At 39.6% G+C, this 14,282-nt stretch overlaps 1 protein-coding gene across 11 annotated transcripts in view; it reads left to right on the top strand.

Moving 5' to 3' along the window:
* The window catches only part of EIF4ENIF1 (eukaryotic translation initiation factor 4E nuclear import factor 1), a 48,305-nt gene that overhangs the window by 21,518 nt on the left and 12,505 nt on the right, over positions 1 to 14,282 (top strand). For 7 of the 11 annotated variants that reach the window (XM_038575713.1, XM_038575714.1, XM_038575715.1 and 4 more), the window contains exons 5-11: positions 580 to 866; positions 1,151 to 1,352; positions 6,294 to 6,469; positions 11,438 to 11,464; positions 11,551 to 11,686; positions 11,900 to 12,079; positions 12,831 to 13,063. In XM_038575713.1, the coding sequence (XP_038431641.1) occupies positions 580 to 866; positions 1,151 to 1,352; positions 6,294 to 6,469; positions 11,438 to 11,464; positions 11,551 to 11,686; positions 11,900 to 12,079; positions 12,831 to 13,063 (1,241 nt within the window). The remainder of the gene's footprint in view (positions 1 to 579; positions 867 to 1,150; positions 1,353 to 6,293; positions 6,470 to 11,437; positions 11,465 to 11,550; positions 11,687 to 11,899; positions 12,080 to 12,830; positions 13,064 to 14,282) is intronic. The other 4 variants (XM_038575709.1, XM_038575708.1, XM_038575717.1 and 1 more) reach the window with 2 other exon arrangements.

The raw sequence follows: 14,282 nt of genomic DNA, 5'->3' as shown, positions 1-14,282 counted from the left end.
ACCAGGTATCAATTCAAGTTCATTTTCTTTTTTTTTTTAAGATTTTATTTATTTATTCATGAGAGACACAGAGAGGCGAGGGTAAGCAGGCTCCTTGTGGGGAGCCTGATGTGTGGGACTCAATCCCAGGACCCCAGGATCACAACCTGAGCCAAAGGCAGACACTCAAACACTGAGCCACCCAGGGGCTCCTCAAGTTCATTTTCTTGCATGTGGATATCCACCTGTTAAATACCATTTTTTGAAGAAACACTTCAGCTTTTTAGGTAGTTATTTTTTCCAAATACACCTACTATAATTGGCAAATTATTTTTCTAGTAATTATGTAGATAAGGCCTTAGTCAAAAATAAAGGGATTATGGAGACCAATCATGGAAAATCATTTATTATGAAGTACATTTATTGCTCCAGAGAGAAAAAGCAAAAGACTCAGTCTTACTTAAATATGCACATTATTCTGTACCTGTTTCAGTGGTGACTCTTCCAAAACCCTCATCACCACTAATCATGGACATACTACCAAGAAAGGAAAAGTACCCTGCTGGTTTGCTTAACTTTCTCTTTCTGGTGTTTTTCCAGATCCACGAGAGCGCGTGAAAGAAGATGACTTAGATGTTGTTCTCAGCCCACAAAGACGAAGCTTTGGAGGGGGCTGCCACGTGACGGCTGCTGTTAGTTCCCGGCACTCAGGAAGCCCGTTGGAAAAAGAAAATGATGGGCTTCGCCTGCTTGGCGGACGAAGGATTGGCAGTGGGAGGATAATCTCTGCTCGGACCTTTGAGAAGGATCACCGTCTTAGTGATAAGGAGCTGCGGGACTTGAGAGACAGAGACCGAGAGAGAGACTATAAGGACAAGCGATTCAGGGTTTGTCTTCTAGATCTTTTCACCCCACATGTGCTTAGGGACTTCATATGCACTTCATTTCTAGCAGGTTATTTTGAGATGCCAGATGAACACAGCCCATTCTTCAGCCAGATAAAGAGGCTCAGAGTGCTGGGGGCAGGGAGGGGCTCCATGTCTGCAGCATAGTATCTGCAGTATCAATCGTAGTATCAATTGACCATTACCTAACACATCAAGACCTTGACTCAGGTTGAAACGCCTTAAGTAGAACCTGTTTTTTTATCTTGCATTGTGTACTTTTCCAGAGGGAGTTTGGGGATAGTAAGCGTGTCTTTGGTGAGCGAAGAAGAAATGATTCCTACACAGAAGAAGAACCAGAATGGTTCTCAGCTGGACCCACAAGTCAATCTGAAACCATTGAGCTGACTGGCTTTGATGATAAGATACTGGAAGAAGATCACAAGGGGAGAAAGAGAACAAGGCGAAGGACGGCCTCCGTGAAGGAAGGTAAGCAAAAACTTTGAGAGGGAAGCTTACTCTTCTAATATGAGATGTGCTTCTAATTGTCTTAATTATGCACTTAGGAATAACTGTACCAATTGCTAGGAAGTGTCAGGTGAATTTACTAGGTGTGTATTACATCCTCAACTTGTTCTGCCTGCAGTGCTAAACAGAGAAGTCTCACGTTGCCCTGTAAGAGCACTGTGTACACAAAAGGGTTCCCTAGAGATCAGAAAAGTGGTAGAAATAGTGAAGGAGTCTCATTAATTGAGAACTGGGCACAGTGCTAAGTGTTTTGGCTGTATAATCCTTCTAACAGCCCTGTGAGGCAGGTACTTTTGTGGTTGAGTGAATGGAGACTCAAGAGGCTTGAGGGACTTGTCTGTGGACACTGAGGAAGTAATTAGTCAAGTTGGGAGTTGAACAAGTCCTTTTGTACTTCAGAGCCCACCTTCTTCACCGTGGTTTTAGAACTTCCTACATGTGTTGTTTGTGACTTGGCTTCTAGACTCCGTTAGCTATGAGATGTGGTGGGATATCTCCTTATCAAACTGAAAAAGCCAGAGCTACTATGTGAGAGGTGACTGATACAGAGCTGGGGGCCCACTACTCATTTTCAGGGCAGTAGCCTGGCTTTAGGGTGGCCAGTCTTGGGCTGATGATCCTGAGAAGTGGTAGTGAAGAGCCAGGCTGGCTAGCGTGAGTTTGAGTATTGGAGTTCTGCTTACCAAATGTATAATCTTTGCTAAAACTCTTGATAGGGGGCTTGGTTCTTTGTAAGGTGAAGATAGTGCCTACTTCATAATATCAAGGGTTACTTTTAGCATTAAAGTTCAGATGTGAACATGAGAGCTTAGTTTCTTGTGGGCACTTCTTGAGTAAATTCTAGTTCTCTTCAGCTTTCAGATTTAGTTGGAAAACACCTTTTGGCCGATACTAGTCAACAAAAGTAGAAAACTGTTTTAATATAAGTGTTTAATCAGTGCCACCTTAAAATTATGAGGCTAAAATATATTTAAGCAGAAAGTGAGCTAGTGGAATTTATTTAGGGAAAAGAGAGAAATCACTTGCCCCCCCCCCTTTTTTTTTTTAAGTATCTTTAAGACACAATAGACATCATCATTATCTTTATGCTGTTACACATTGTTCCCTGGGGTGATGCAGAAGAGTGATGGGTAACTTGCGAGATATTTCTCTTAAATAGCATTTGAGACATGCCTTTGTGTCATTCTCAGGCTAAAGCAGTACCAGCCAAGCATGGTCTTTTCACATAATGATAAAGATAAGGCTGCTGCTGGGTATGTGAGGGGAAGGCACATGTTTTTCTCAACTGAGGTGTAATCTAAATTTCACCCATTCATATTATATCAACAAGTGGATGAGCCAAATGGTGTGATAATGTCCCCTCCTTATCTTATACACACAGAGACAGACCTGGAAAGAGGGGACAACCTAAGACCCTGTCACATGGATTTCATGGCAGAGTCTCAAGTGAAATCCAGGGGCCCTAGCTCACTCACCCCAATAGTTAATTGCAGACGGTCCACAGGCTATTTTAGCAAGTGTATTTAGGATAAACCAGTATCCCATTATTTCATCTTGGCTACAAGAATGAAAGGGAGGGGGGGGGGATGAGTGCTTTTTAGTCCATTTTTGTATCTGTATTCTAACTTTCAATGGAATTTTTTTTTTTTTTTTTTTAAGAGCGAGTGGGGCCAGGACAAGGGGCAGAGTCAGAGAATCTCAAGTAGACACCCCGCCAAGCATGGAGCCCAACTCAGGGCTTGATCTCACAACCCCAAGATCATGACCTGAGCCGAAATCAAAGCGTTAGACGCTTAACCTACTGAACTACCCAAGCACCCCTCTGTGGAATTTTTTTATGTAGCCATTCTCTGCAGGTACATCCTAGTGCTGAGAGTATAGCAGTAAACAAAGCAAACCTATTCCTTTCCTGTATGATTTTAAGAACGATGTGTAATGAACTACTCACTCTACATGGGGCCCAGTGCTAGGTGATGTATAAATGGTAATAAAACAATTTGAATATGCATTAACACATGTAACCAGGGAAAAAAAGAAGTCAGATATGGTTAAAACCCTCCATTGATTGAAAAGAACATTTTAGGAGTGCCTAGGTGGCTCAGTCAGTTAAGTGTCTGACTCTTGATTTTTGGCTGAGGTCATAATCTCAGGGTTGTGAAATCGTGCCCTGTGTTGGGCATGGAGCCTGCTTAAGATTCTCTCTCTCTCCCTTTGCCCCTCCTTGCACAGCTCGCATGTTTTCGGTCTTAAAAAAAAAAAAAAAAAAAATTGTGTTCTCTCTAATGAAAGTATGTGGGCCTTCTGAACGTGATAAAACTTCCCCTTAGTTCTCTTTCCTGGGTCTCTACCTTTTGAGTGTATTATCATAAATGGCCAGTTGTGTTTGTCTGCCAGTACACATCCCTACCCACTTAGACCCATTCTCAGTTGACAGGCCCCCATCTGCTTTCCAGAGCTTGACAGTGGCATAAAATTGCATATAGAACACTGCTACAGCTTGCAAAAGCTATTTATCTGTTGAGATGTTCCACATTAACACAAAATAAGAGGAATAGAAGATATATTAAAGTTTCTTTTGCAAATGTATGAGCCAAATACAGACCCTCATTTCCACCTTTCATTCTTAAGTTGGGACCCAAAACAGCAGCAAAATGTTCCTCATCAGTTTAAGGTGGGCAGGCAGCTTCAGCCAGGTAAAGTGGGTCAGGGAGAAACAGTGTTCTAGTGGACAAGAATACACACTGGGCATTGATCAGGCTATTGAAATGTTCATTTTTCCAGGACTCTGTTTCTTTGTAAAGTGAGGCTACTATCTCCACCAAAGCAGTCATTTTAGTTTAAATGTCAGTCTTTACTCAGCCATTAGAAATGACAATTACCCATCATTTGCTTCAACGTGGATGGAACTGGATGGAGGGTATTATGCTGAGTGAAATAAGTCAATCGGAGAAGGACAAACATTATATGTTCTCATTCATTTGGGGAATATAAATAATAGTGAAAGGGAATAGAAGGGAAGGGAGAAGAAATGGGTAGTAAATATCAGAAAGGGACATATCAGAACATAAAGACTCCTAACTCTGGGAAACGAACTAGGGGTGGTGGAAGGGGAGGAGGGTGGTGGGTGGGGGTGAATGGGTGACGGGCACTGAGGGGGGCACTTGACGGGATGAGCACTGGGTGTTATTCTGTATGTTGGCAAATTGAACACCAATAAAAAATTTATTATTTATAAATAAATAAATAAATAAATAAATAAATAAATAAATAAATAAACAAACGTAAATGTCAGTCTTTAAGGAATAGTATCTGCTTCTATTTGGCAGTAAGCATGTGCTAACCCAATGGAGAGACTGCTGATTGCCTTGTCCGTGGCTTACAAAGTTTGTCTTACTGGTTGCCCTAGGCTCCAGAAGGCTCAGGGTGGTTAAGTGGCAGCTGCCCCTGTGGAGGAATGGTGCTGCCTTAATACACACGGCATGGTGTAGAACGGTATTGATGCCATCTTAGGGTTGAAGTTTCTGCCATTTGGCTGGTATTGAGACAAGCCCTTTAGTCCTAGTCTCCTGCTTTGCTGTCTAGCTTTTGAAGCATTACTAGAATGAAAGCAACTGATAGCATTTAGCATCTCTTGGTCTGATTAATAACAAGACTGAGGGATCCCTGGGTGGCACAGCGGTTTAGCGCCTGCCTTTGGCCCAGGGCGCGATCCTGGAGACCCGGGATCGAATCCCATATCAGGCTCCTGGTGCATGGAGCCTGCTTCTCCCTCTGCCTATGTCTCCGCCTCTCTCTCTCTCTCTCTCTCTCTCTCTCTCTCTTTGTGACTATCATAAATAAATAAAACTTAAAAAAAAATAAAAAAATAACGAGACTGAGGTAACTACTGGGGACTTTTAAGAAGGGATGGGCCCAGGAGATGGCAATCCTTCCCTCCCCTCCCCTCTGCCACCGCGAAGGTCTTTCTTATCTGTTGTAGATCTTGAAACTACAGGCCGCTCTTACATAGGTGGTTTTGCAGAGTGACACTTTGGGAGTTCTGTTCTTCAAATCAAAAAGTCTAGTATCTTACAGTGCATTTATTTGAAAGAAAAACATTTTTTATCCCAAGGATTTTGCCTTTTGCCCATATTCCTGCTAAAACAAAGATCTTAGATTCCTTAAATGTTAACACTTGGTAGCTTCACTTACACCCTACCTTCATATCCTAACAATAACTGTGAATGATACTTGGTTTTAAATTTACCAGGCACTACAGAGTAAAACAAAACTGATTAGAGCAGATTACCTGTCTTCAGAGAGCTCAGTCTCACAAGACAATTACTACAATACAGTGTGATAAATACTCTGAGAGACAACGTACTCTGAGAGACAACATAAAGGTTATAAAGAAGGCAGTGATTAATTTTTCTGGGCATGGTAAAAACGAATAAGCAGGTCAGGCTTCCCAGAAGCTTTGCCTTGAAGTATGAGCTACAGCCAACCTGAAGGCAAGTGAAAATTGCCCTCATGCTAGATTTCACATGAATACCTTAGATTGCCAAACCCTGATTTAGAATGATAATGCAGATACACGGATGAAGGCAGGGGCAAATTAATTTGGTTCCATTTTTACGCAGTAAGAAACTTGCAGAAACTATCTTTTAAAAAAAAAAATCCCATTAGAAAAAGAATGTGCATCATCCTTCTTGCACTGTGCTGGCATTCTGGCTTGTTATTAAGGCTTTTTTCCTCCCTTAGCCATAGGAAAGGAATCGTGCTGTTGCATGCTGTATTGGCACACCAGGTCTGCTTTTAAAGTTGTCTGTGGCTCTTTTGCACATGTGATGATGGCTGAGGCCACACAATAAGTCTAGAGCGGTTCACTTGATCAGACTATTTTTGTCCTGGTTTTGCTTTCAGGCATAGTCGAGTGCAATGGAGGAGTGGCCGAAGAGGATGAGGTGGAGGTCATCCTCGCACAGGAGCCTGCTGCTGATCAGGAAGTGCCAAGGGACGCCGTCTTGCCTGAGCAGTCCCCAGGAGAATTTGACTTTAATGAGTTCTTTAACCTTGATAAAGTGCCAGGCTTGGCTTCGGTGAGTGTAGCAGCACACTTAACAAACGAGGTGGAGCAACTATGGTTAAATTTGACCTGAGTATTAAGTATCTTTTTAAAGTATTGTTTTGCTAGATGTTTGGGGAATTTTGGCTTTTATTCCTAAGTATCATTTGAGTTTTCGTGGCTTTGAGAGGCCTAGTGGAAATGACCAAGTGAGAATTCTGTACCAGTTACCTCTTTTTCTAGGCTGGTAGCGTTGGACTGAGAATTCTTCAGATGTGAAGAACATCATCTGCTTTTATTTTTAAGTAGTTAAGTATTTGTTTCTGTGGAGATGGATTTTTATAACTGGTGATTAGCATCATGCTGATCTGCATTCCTTGGGTAAGGTTGACTAGTTAAGTGGTAACTTTGTGGTGTGATGGTTCTGAAAACCTTTAGTGAAAAATACCTTGGAATACTATCAGTGTTGCTGTTAAACCGTTGAGGTCCAGTCTTTTCTCCACTTTCAAAGTAGAAACCGTAAGACATTCCAAATCTTCACTTGCTACCTGCCCTTGCGCCGCCTATATTCTCTTTGGTCCTTAGGGATTACTGTGGCCTCAACAGGTTGTAGAAAAGCTAGAACTCTGACCTGTGCATACAGAAATGAGATTGTTCTGTGGTTGTTGAAAGAATGCATAGAATCGTGATGAAACAATTTTTGGAGACATTTGGGGCACCTGCATGGCTCAGTCAGTTAAGCATCAGACTCTTGATTTTAGCTCAGGTCATGATCTCAGGATTGTGAGATTGAGCTCCACAAGGGGCTCCACACTGGGCATGGAACCTGCTTAAGATACCCTCTCTGCCCCTCCCCATCTCTCTCTCCCCCTTTAAAAAACAAAAAACCCACATTTGCCCAAAAAGCATCTCTGTTCTAGAGGTCCCAATTACAATACCAATTACAGCAAATACATTTGACAGTCCTTTAAAATTGGTGGTTTGTGGAATTTAAATGACTCTTCGTCTTAACTGTAGCAGCTCCTTGTTTGATTATTGCATGAGCAGAGAGAACGGGGCATGACACAACAAAATAATACTGGCTCGTCTCCTTTGTCATTTGTGGCCCCAGTCCCCAAAAGATGGCCACCTAGCATAGAAGAGCAGACACAACATAGCACTGCTAGGAATAGGGTTATAGGTGAGTTCCAGGGTAGCATTTGAAATACTCTGTGATGAGAGACACAAGTTATATTTCCAGTCCATGAGAACCTATACTTTAGTATAAAATACAAAAGTCGGGATCCCTGGGTGGCGCAGCGGTTTGGCGCCTGCCTTTGGCCCAGGGCGCGATCCTGGAGACCCGGGATCGAATCCCACATCGGGCTCCCGGTGCATGGAGCCTGCTTCTCCCTCTGCCTGTGTCTCTGCCTCTCTCTCTCTCTCTCTCTATGTGACTATCATAAATAAATAAAATTTAAAAAAAAAAAAAAAAAAAGTCATGGCAGTGCCAAATTGCTATAAAAGTTCTAAGCATTTACTTTGACTCTCTGAACTTGTCTCCATATTGTCCAAGAGTACATTTGTCTAGAGCATCCTTCAGGAGCTTGTGCGATGTGGCTCTAAATCAACTGACAGCTGTGTGGTTGGTTCTGTTCCTTAAGTTCTAGCAGCAATGTTAGCTGTAAGGCTCCTAGCCAGATATCTCACTGACGGCCAGCTGGTCAGTAATAGTCCTTTGGCTCACCGTGAGCAGAAGGGTTGCATTTAGACAGAAGCTTAGTTTCCTTGGTGGAAAATTCTTTGCTTTTGAGGAGACATTAGTCACTTATTTTTCCCCTTCACTCTCTCAGGTGAAGTTTTCCCAGGAAAAGGTCAGAATTTATAAGCCTCTTCTTAGCTCCAAATGTGAGCACCTCTGAGACTTAACCCATGTGCCTACATAGAGGAAGAATTCAAAGCCAAACTTTTAATAATAGGTAACATGCGTAGAGTGCTGATTGCTTTAGGCTTTACATATAATAATGTCATCTAATCCTCACAAACCCTTGTAAATTAGGTTACTGTTTCCATTTTGCAGATGCGGAAACAGGCACAGAAGCTTAAATAACTTGCCAAAGTCACACAACCTAGTCAGTTGTAGATACTGAATTTTGATTCATGCAGTTTCAGTTAAGGATCTTTGTTTTTAATTCCTCATAACTATACTGCCGCTAAAGCATTAAAGGAGGTATAGGAGCTTCACAGTATCTTATCTTCTGGCCCTCACCCTCAACCAAAATTTGGCTAAAGCTTGAGCAATAGTTGATACTAGGTTAGGAGGTCTCCATGTTTCTCATGAAGGTCCTGCTCATTAAGGTATATATTCTATGATTGATTCACTTAAAAGCTAAACTGGGATCAGTTAAAAACAAATGCCCTTGAATGTGCTGTTAACTCTAATACTATGCTCAGTAAATGACCAATTAAGAAAAGTAATAACTAGATAGGATTTGAGTATCACTTGACAAATATTATATAAAGTGTTTGAAATAGTACATGGTACTCAGTAAGCTCTGCCAGTGTTAGGTATTAATAGATAAAAACAGATTATATTTTAGGTTATGTTTATTGGCATAACTACACATTATAAGTTGAAAGTCATAAAAATCTCAAACTGAACATTTGGATTACATGTGCAAGTAATTTTGGTTAAATAATTAAAAATAAGTTTATTTTAGATAGGATACGAGCCTTATTACAGTGCCTGACATATAACAGGTGCTTATTATGTTGAACGAAGAAAAAGGAAATGAAAGTGGAAATCGTAAACTGTTTAGAGTGATGAACAAAGACCATGGCGTAGAAAAACCCTGGCGGCGTAACCAAAAGTATGCTCAGAAGAAAATGTATAGCCTTAAGTACATTTGTTACAAATCCCAAAAATCAAACTAGAGTGAAACAAATACAAAACTGTAGACATTTCCATAAAAGTGGAAGGTACACACACAAAAAAAGTGGAAGGTACTAGAAGAAGAACACTGATCAGTAAAACCTAGTAATTGAGAGAAAATATAGTATCTGTTTGACAGAATATGAATCATAAAATATGGCTTGTCTGAGTGACCTTGTTTGAAGGAGCAGGCTAACAGTCATAAGTTACCTTAAAATGTTATTTAAAAATGTAGAAAGAACGGTTTAAACATACCAGATTACAGTTCATAAGGCTCCTCTTCTTGACTAGCTGATGGCTGCTGACAACACATTTGCAGAGCATGTCTTGACCAAGGAAATCAGAGCAGCAGGTCCTCCTCTCCATTTTCTGTACCAAGCCAAGGTACAGGAAATCTAACTGCTGGTAGATCATCCCTGCTTGCTGTGTGGCAAAAATGACTGACTAGATAAATCCTTTTTAGGATTTCTTTGGGGCTTAAAACACTTTAGCCTCTTGAAATTGGCATTTGTGTGTAAGAGTAACTTTGTTTTTACTGTTTATGTTGTAGCTTATAATAGAACAGCTTTAACAGGAACAAAGTTGGTCACTGATCAAAATATGGAAATGACTTTCTCAACACTTACTCTCATATCTTTAGAAAATGTCCAGATACTTTATATTCACGCTCTTTTTGTGTATCTTCTAACTTTTTTCATATACACTATGATCAGAGGAAATAAAAGGATTAAAATGCAAAGAGATATTGTTGCTATTTGTAAAATTCCAAATTCTTTTCAACGCTAAAACCTTCTTCATGGCTATAGCTTTTAGTTTTAAAATAATTCCTATTTATCCCTAAGGTTGTTATGTTTTAGGTACAATTCTCAATTTTTCACAGTAAAACACTTGCTAGTAATGCTTCTTATATTTTAATTATGATAAAAGTAGTACACTGGAAGGTCAGCATTATTTAAGGTGTGTGAGTCTATAAGTGAACAATTGAAACTGAATAATACCTCAGGAAACAGAAGTACCACAAGTAATGAATTAGTGTCATGGATTAAAATCTCTTATTCTTGTGTTCAAGAAAAGTATTTCATGGCTTACTTTGGGTACATTATGAAAAAATTCGTATGAGAATAAAATAATTTAACCCGTTGCTGAATTTTGACTGGAAATTGTGGGTTCCAGTCTTTAGATAAAACAGTTGCAAAAATAAAATAAAATAAAACAGTTGCTAACTTTGCCACCTATGTACGAGTTTGGAGGAAAACTTATTTTCTGCTTATCATTAGTATAAAAATGAAAGTTTATGCCTGTTAGGATATGCCTCATTTTTTTGTACTAACATTTGTTTTATTTTGTCTTTTCTAAATATTGATAAGAATACTGCATTAGATCAATTTAGATATGTAACTGGATTTGTGATAGAGTAGAATTGAAATATACCTTTTAATGTATCGATCTAGTTTTTAAGGATCGATCATGGAAATAACTATTATGAAATAGTGTTGAAATTATTTCTGATCATAGCACATCAATTAATTATCCTTACCAAACTGAAAACTATTGAGGTTGGATTTAAAAGAAAACAAATACCTGCAAGCTCCCTGTTAAGTTCAAACAAATATTAGAGATCAGTTAAAGTTCATCTTTCACATTCTGACACTTTCAGAACTTTGACTGGAATTACGATCTCTGTGTGCTTTACTTTTTAGTTTCTGAAATTCTCACCATTGAATTTTATCATGTTCATCACAACCTTGAGAAAGTTGAAGTTTGAAGCAAGGGCTTTCTTTCATCATCTCTCCATACTTGATATTTAGTTGAAGGCCACTCACTAATCAGCTTGGCAGTGGAATGCTTTACTGTGGTGCTGATTTTGATTTTGAAACTATATCCTCTGAGAACATTAAGTAGTTCATGGACTTTCTAATGAGGCAAAGGATAAAAAGCCGAACATACTCTGTGACACAGAGGTTTTTCATTATATGCTTAGAAAGTATATGGTCAGTAATGCCCACCTTTGGGTTACTCAGAAATGACCCTGGAGGGGAAGAAAAATTAAAGATGTTGAAAATCATAAATTCTGCGGGTGTTTACCTTCAGGTCAGCAGCACCAAAGGAAGTTTCAAAGTAAGTGACCTTTTTTTAAAATTTGAATCTTGTTGTCCTTTTCACCTAGAAACCATCATCTTAGCTCCTTTTGTCTTTCCCTTTAGATGATAGAAGATGTTTTGGGAGAAGGATCAGTCTCTGCAAGTCGGTTCAGTAGATGGTTCTCTAATCCGAGCCGATCAGGAAGCCGATCCAGCAGTCTTGGGTCAACACCACATGAAGAACTGGAGAGACTAGCAGGTAAAATTGCTACAAATTCTTACTTTGAATGTGGATTTAAGCTTTCTCTGACCTGGTTCATCTTATCTTCATTAGTTAGGGTCCATTAAGATTTAAAAGGTCTCTGGATATCAAAAAGAAAACCCTTTAATTTGTGCCCATTTAATATTGTTGATATATTTCAGTGCTTTATTGGGACCAATCAATTACAAATATATTTACTTGTAATATTAGGTCTGGAACAAGCAATCCTCTCTCCTGGACAGAACTCGGGGAATTATTTTGCTCCTATCCCACTGGAAGACCACACTGAAAATAAAGTGGATATTTTAGAAATGCTGCAGAAGGCCAAAGTGGATTTAAAACCTCTTCTTTCCAGTCTTTCTGCAAATAAAGAAAAGCTTAAGGAAAGCTGTAAGTGTTTATTAGAGTCTGCTTTAGGCATTTGAAGTGTGCATCTCAGTCTTAAGGCAGTTCATTCTAACATACTGCTGTTTTAAAAGTTAAATCAATGGGTTTTATTTAATGTTTCATAGTTTTTATCAAACAGTACCACCTCCTTGAAATCTCTAGTCAGTGAGTCATGGGCTTCTCCTTCAAGTCTTCCTCCTTACCTAGAGTCTGGTTGTTACACTCCAGTCAATGCTGTAGTCCTCCTGGGCATAACTTGTCAGCTTCTCACACCTTTGCCCCAGTCTGCCATGTTCTTGCTTAGGTCATGTGCCCTCAGCATAAACCTTAGTGACATAATGACCATAGTGAAGGTAGCAGTCTTGCTAACATAGAGCTACCTGGGAGTCTTGTCCCTGGTAACAGGTCTACAGAAGACTCATTATGAGAGGTCCTCCTGCAGGATGCACATTAGGATTTTACCAAGTCTTAAAGCACAACACCCAATGGTGTGGTCCCCCAGCTTCTAGCATTTAAACATTCTAGGTTTATTTTATGCCCTCTCTTACTAAGTACATAATTGTGGCTTTATTTCCACTGAGCAGCCATGGTTTTAAGAGTCTTCAGTTTGCCTATTTTTGACATCAGCCTTTTCTGACAGCCTCCCTTCAGCTGTGAAATAAATTATTTTCACTTTAACCATCATGGTAGCCAAAGAGAATTCCTACCACATATTCACTTGCTTGGCTTCATGTGGATTTTCTCAATCTTTCAGCACATTCAGGAGTTGTGCTGTCAGTGGAAGAGGTAGAAGCAGGGCTCAAGGGCTTGAAGGTGGACCAGCAAGTGAAGAATTCGACTCCCTTCATGGCAGAACACTTAGAGGAGACCTTGAGTGCTGTAACCAGCAATCGACAGCTTAAGAAAGATGGAGATATGACTGCATTCAACAAACTAGTGAGCACCATGAAGGCAAGTGGAACTTTGCCTTCTCAGCCCAAAGTCAGCGTAAGTATTTGGCACAAACCCCAGCCTTTTTTCCTTTTCCCTTTTTCTATTCCATTTCCCACTATAATAAATGGACTTAAAAAATGGTATCCTGAGTAAGTTGGAAGTTCTTTAATAGTCATTTGGTCCTTAATGCTTTTGTGTGTTCTTTAATTATTGTGCTATTTGTTACTAGAAAAAGCAAGCTGTGGTTAATCCATATGTTTTGTGGGTGACGGTATAAAGATTGAAAGATTTGGATATAACTTTAAGTCGCTGCTTAAAAAGGTATATAAACATCTTTTTGAGTGCAATTCAGAGAAAGTTTTCTGTTTATTCAGCTACTTAAGCCAAAATAACTCACCATATTTTTAGATTGAAGTCTTTTCACATTTTTAAATCACTGTTACATACCTGGAATTACCTGCTTTCTTGATTAGGCAGTTGGCAGTTCTATGTATCATTTGTAAAATACCTATGATGAGTATTTTTCAGGATAGCTGCATTCTGTCAATTTATTAAATAAAAAAGCTGTGACTCGTAAAAACATTTTGGGGTACGAAATTGGGTTATGCGGTGACCACATGTCAATAAACACAGGTGTGTATCAAATACTGGTCTTTATCATAACACGTTAGCGGTGACTCTCAGCCATGGCCTTTGTGTCAGTATTGCTGTCCCTTGATGATACAAGGTGAGAGAGGAAGCTGGGCAAACCTGAAAAAAACATTTAAAAAATAGATTTATTCTTGTTGCTAAGTTACAGCAAATTTATTAAACGGAGTTTTGCCTCTTGTTTTCTCCTAACATCTCTTCTGGGAACTACAAGTTGGTCATGATTCATTGTGCCTTGTACCAAAGGAAGGCAACTGGTATTTTATATTTGACCAGCAGTTGGTGATAGATGCCAACAGAGGTACCATTGTTCCTGGCCTGAATGCCAGGACTGACATCTACCTCTGAAAGGAGGCATCTCAAGTAGACTAATTTCTTTGTATCTGACCACACCATGCCAATTATAGGGGAATGTTTCCCTTAAACCACTGTCATAATGAATTACTTGAGATATTTCCATACAATGAATTATTAGATATAGATATTTTCAAATGAGGACCAGATTAAAAGATCACAAGCTATCCTTTTTTCTTGCTCATGTGTGTTTTGGTGATTGGGTGCTTGTAAGTAGCTTGGGTCAAATCTTGTAAGTAGCTTCTTTTAGTGTGAAGGAGTAGAGAAGTGG

Source organism: Canis lupus, chromosome 26, assembly GCF_011100685.1.
Source record: "Canis lupus familiaris isolate Mischka breed German Shepherd chromosome 26, alternate assembly UU_Cfam_GSD_1.0, whole genome shotgun sequence".
Lineage (NCBI taxonomy): Eukaryota > Metazoa > Chordata > Mammalia > Carnivora > Canidae > Canis > Canis lupus.
Note: the sequence above shows the minus strand (reverse complement) of the source record. Positions and strands in the feature narration are given on the sequence as shown.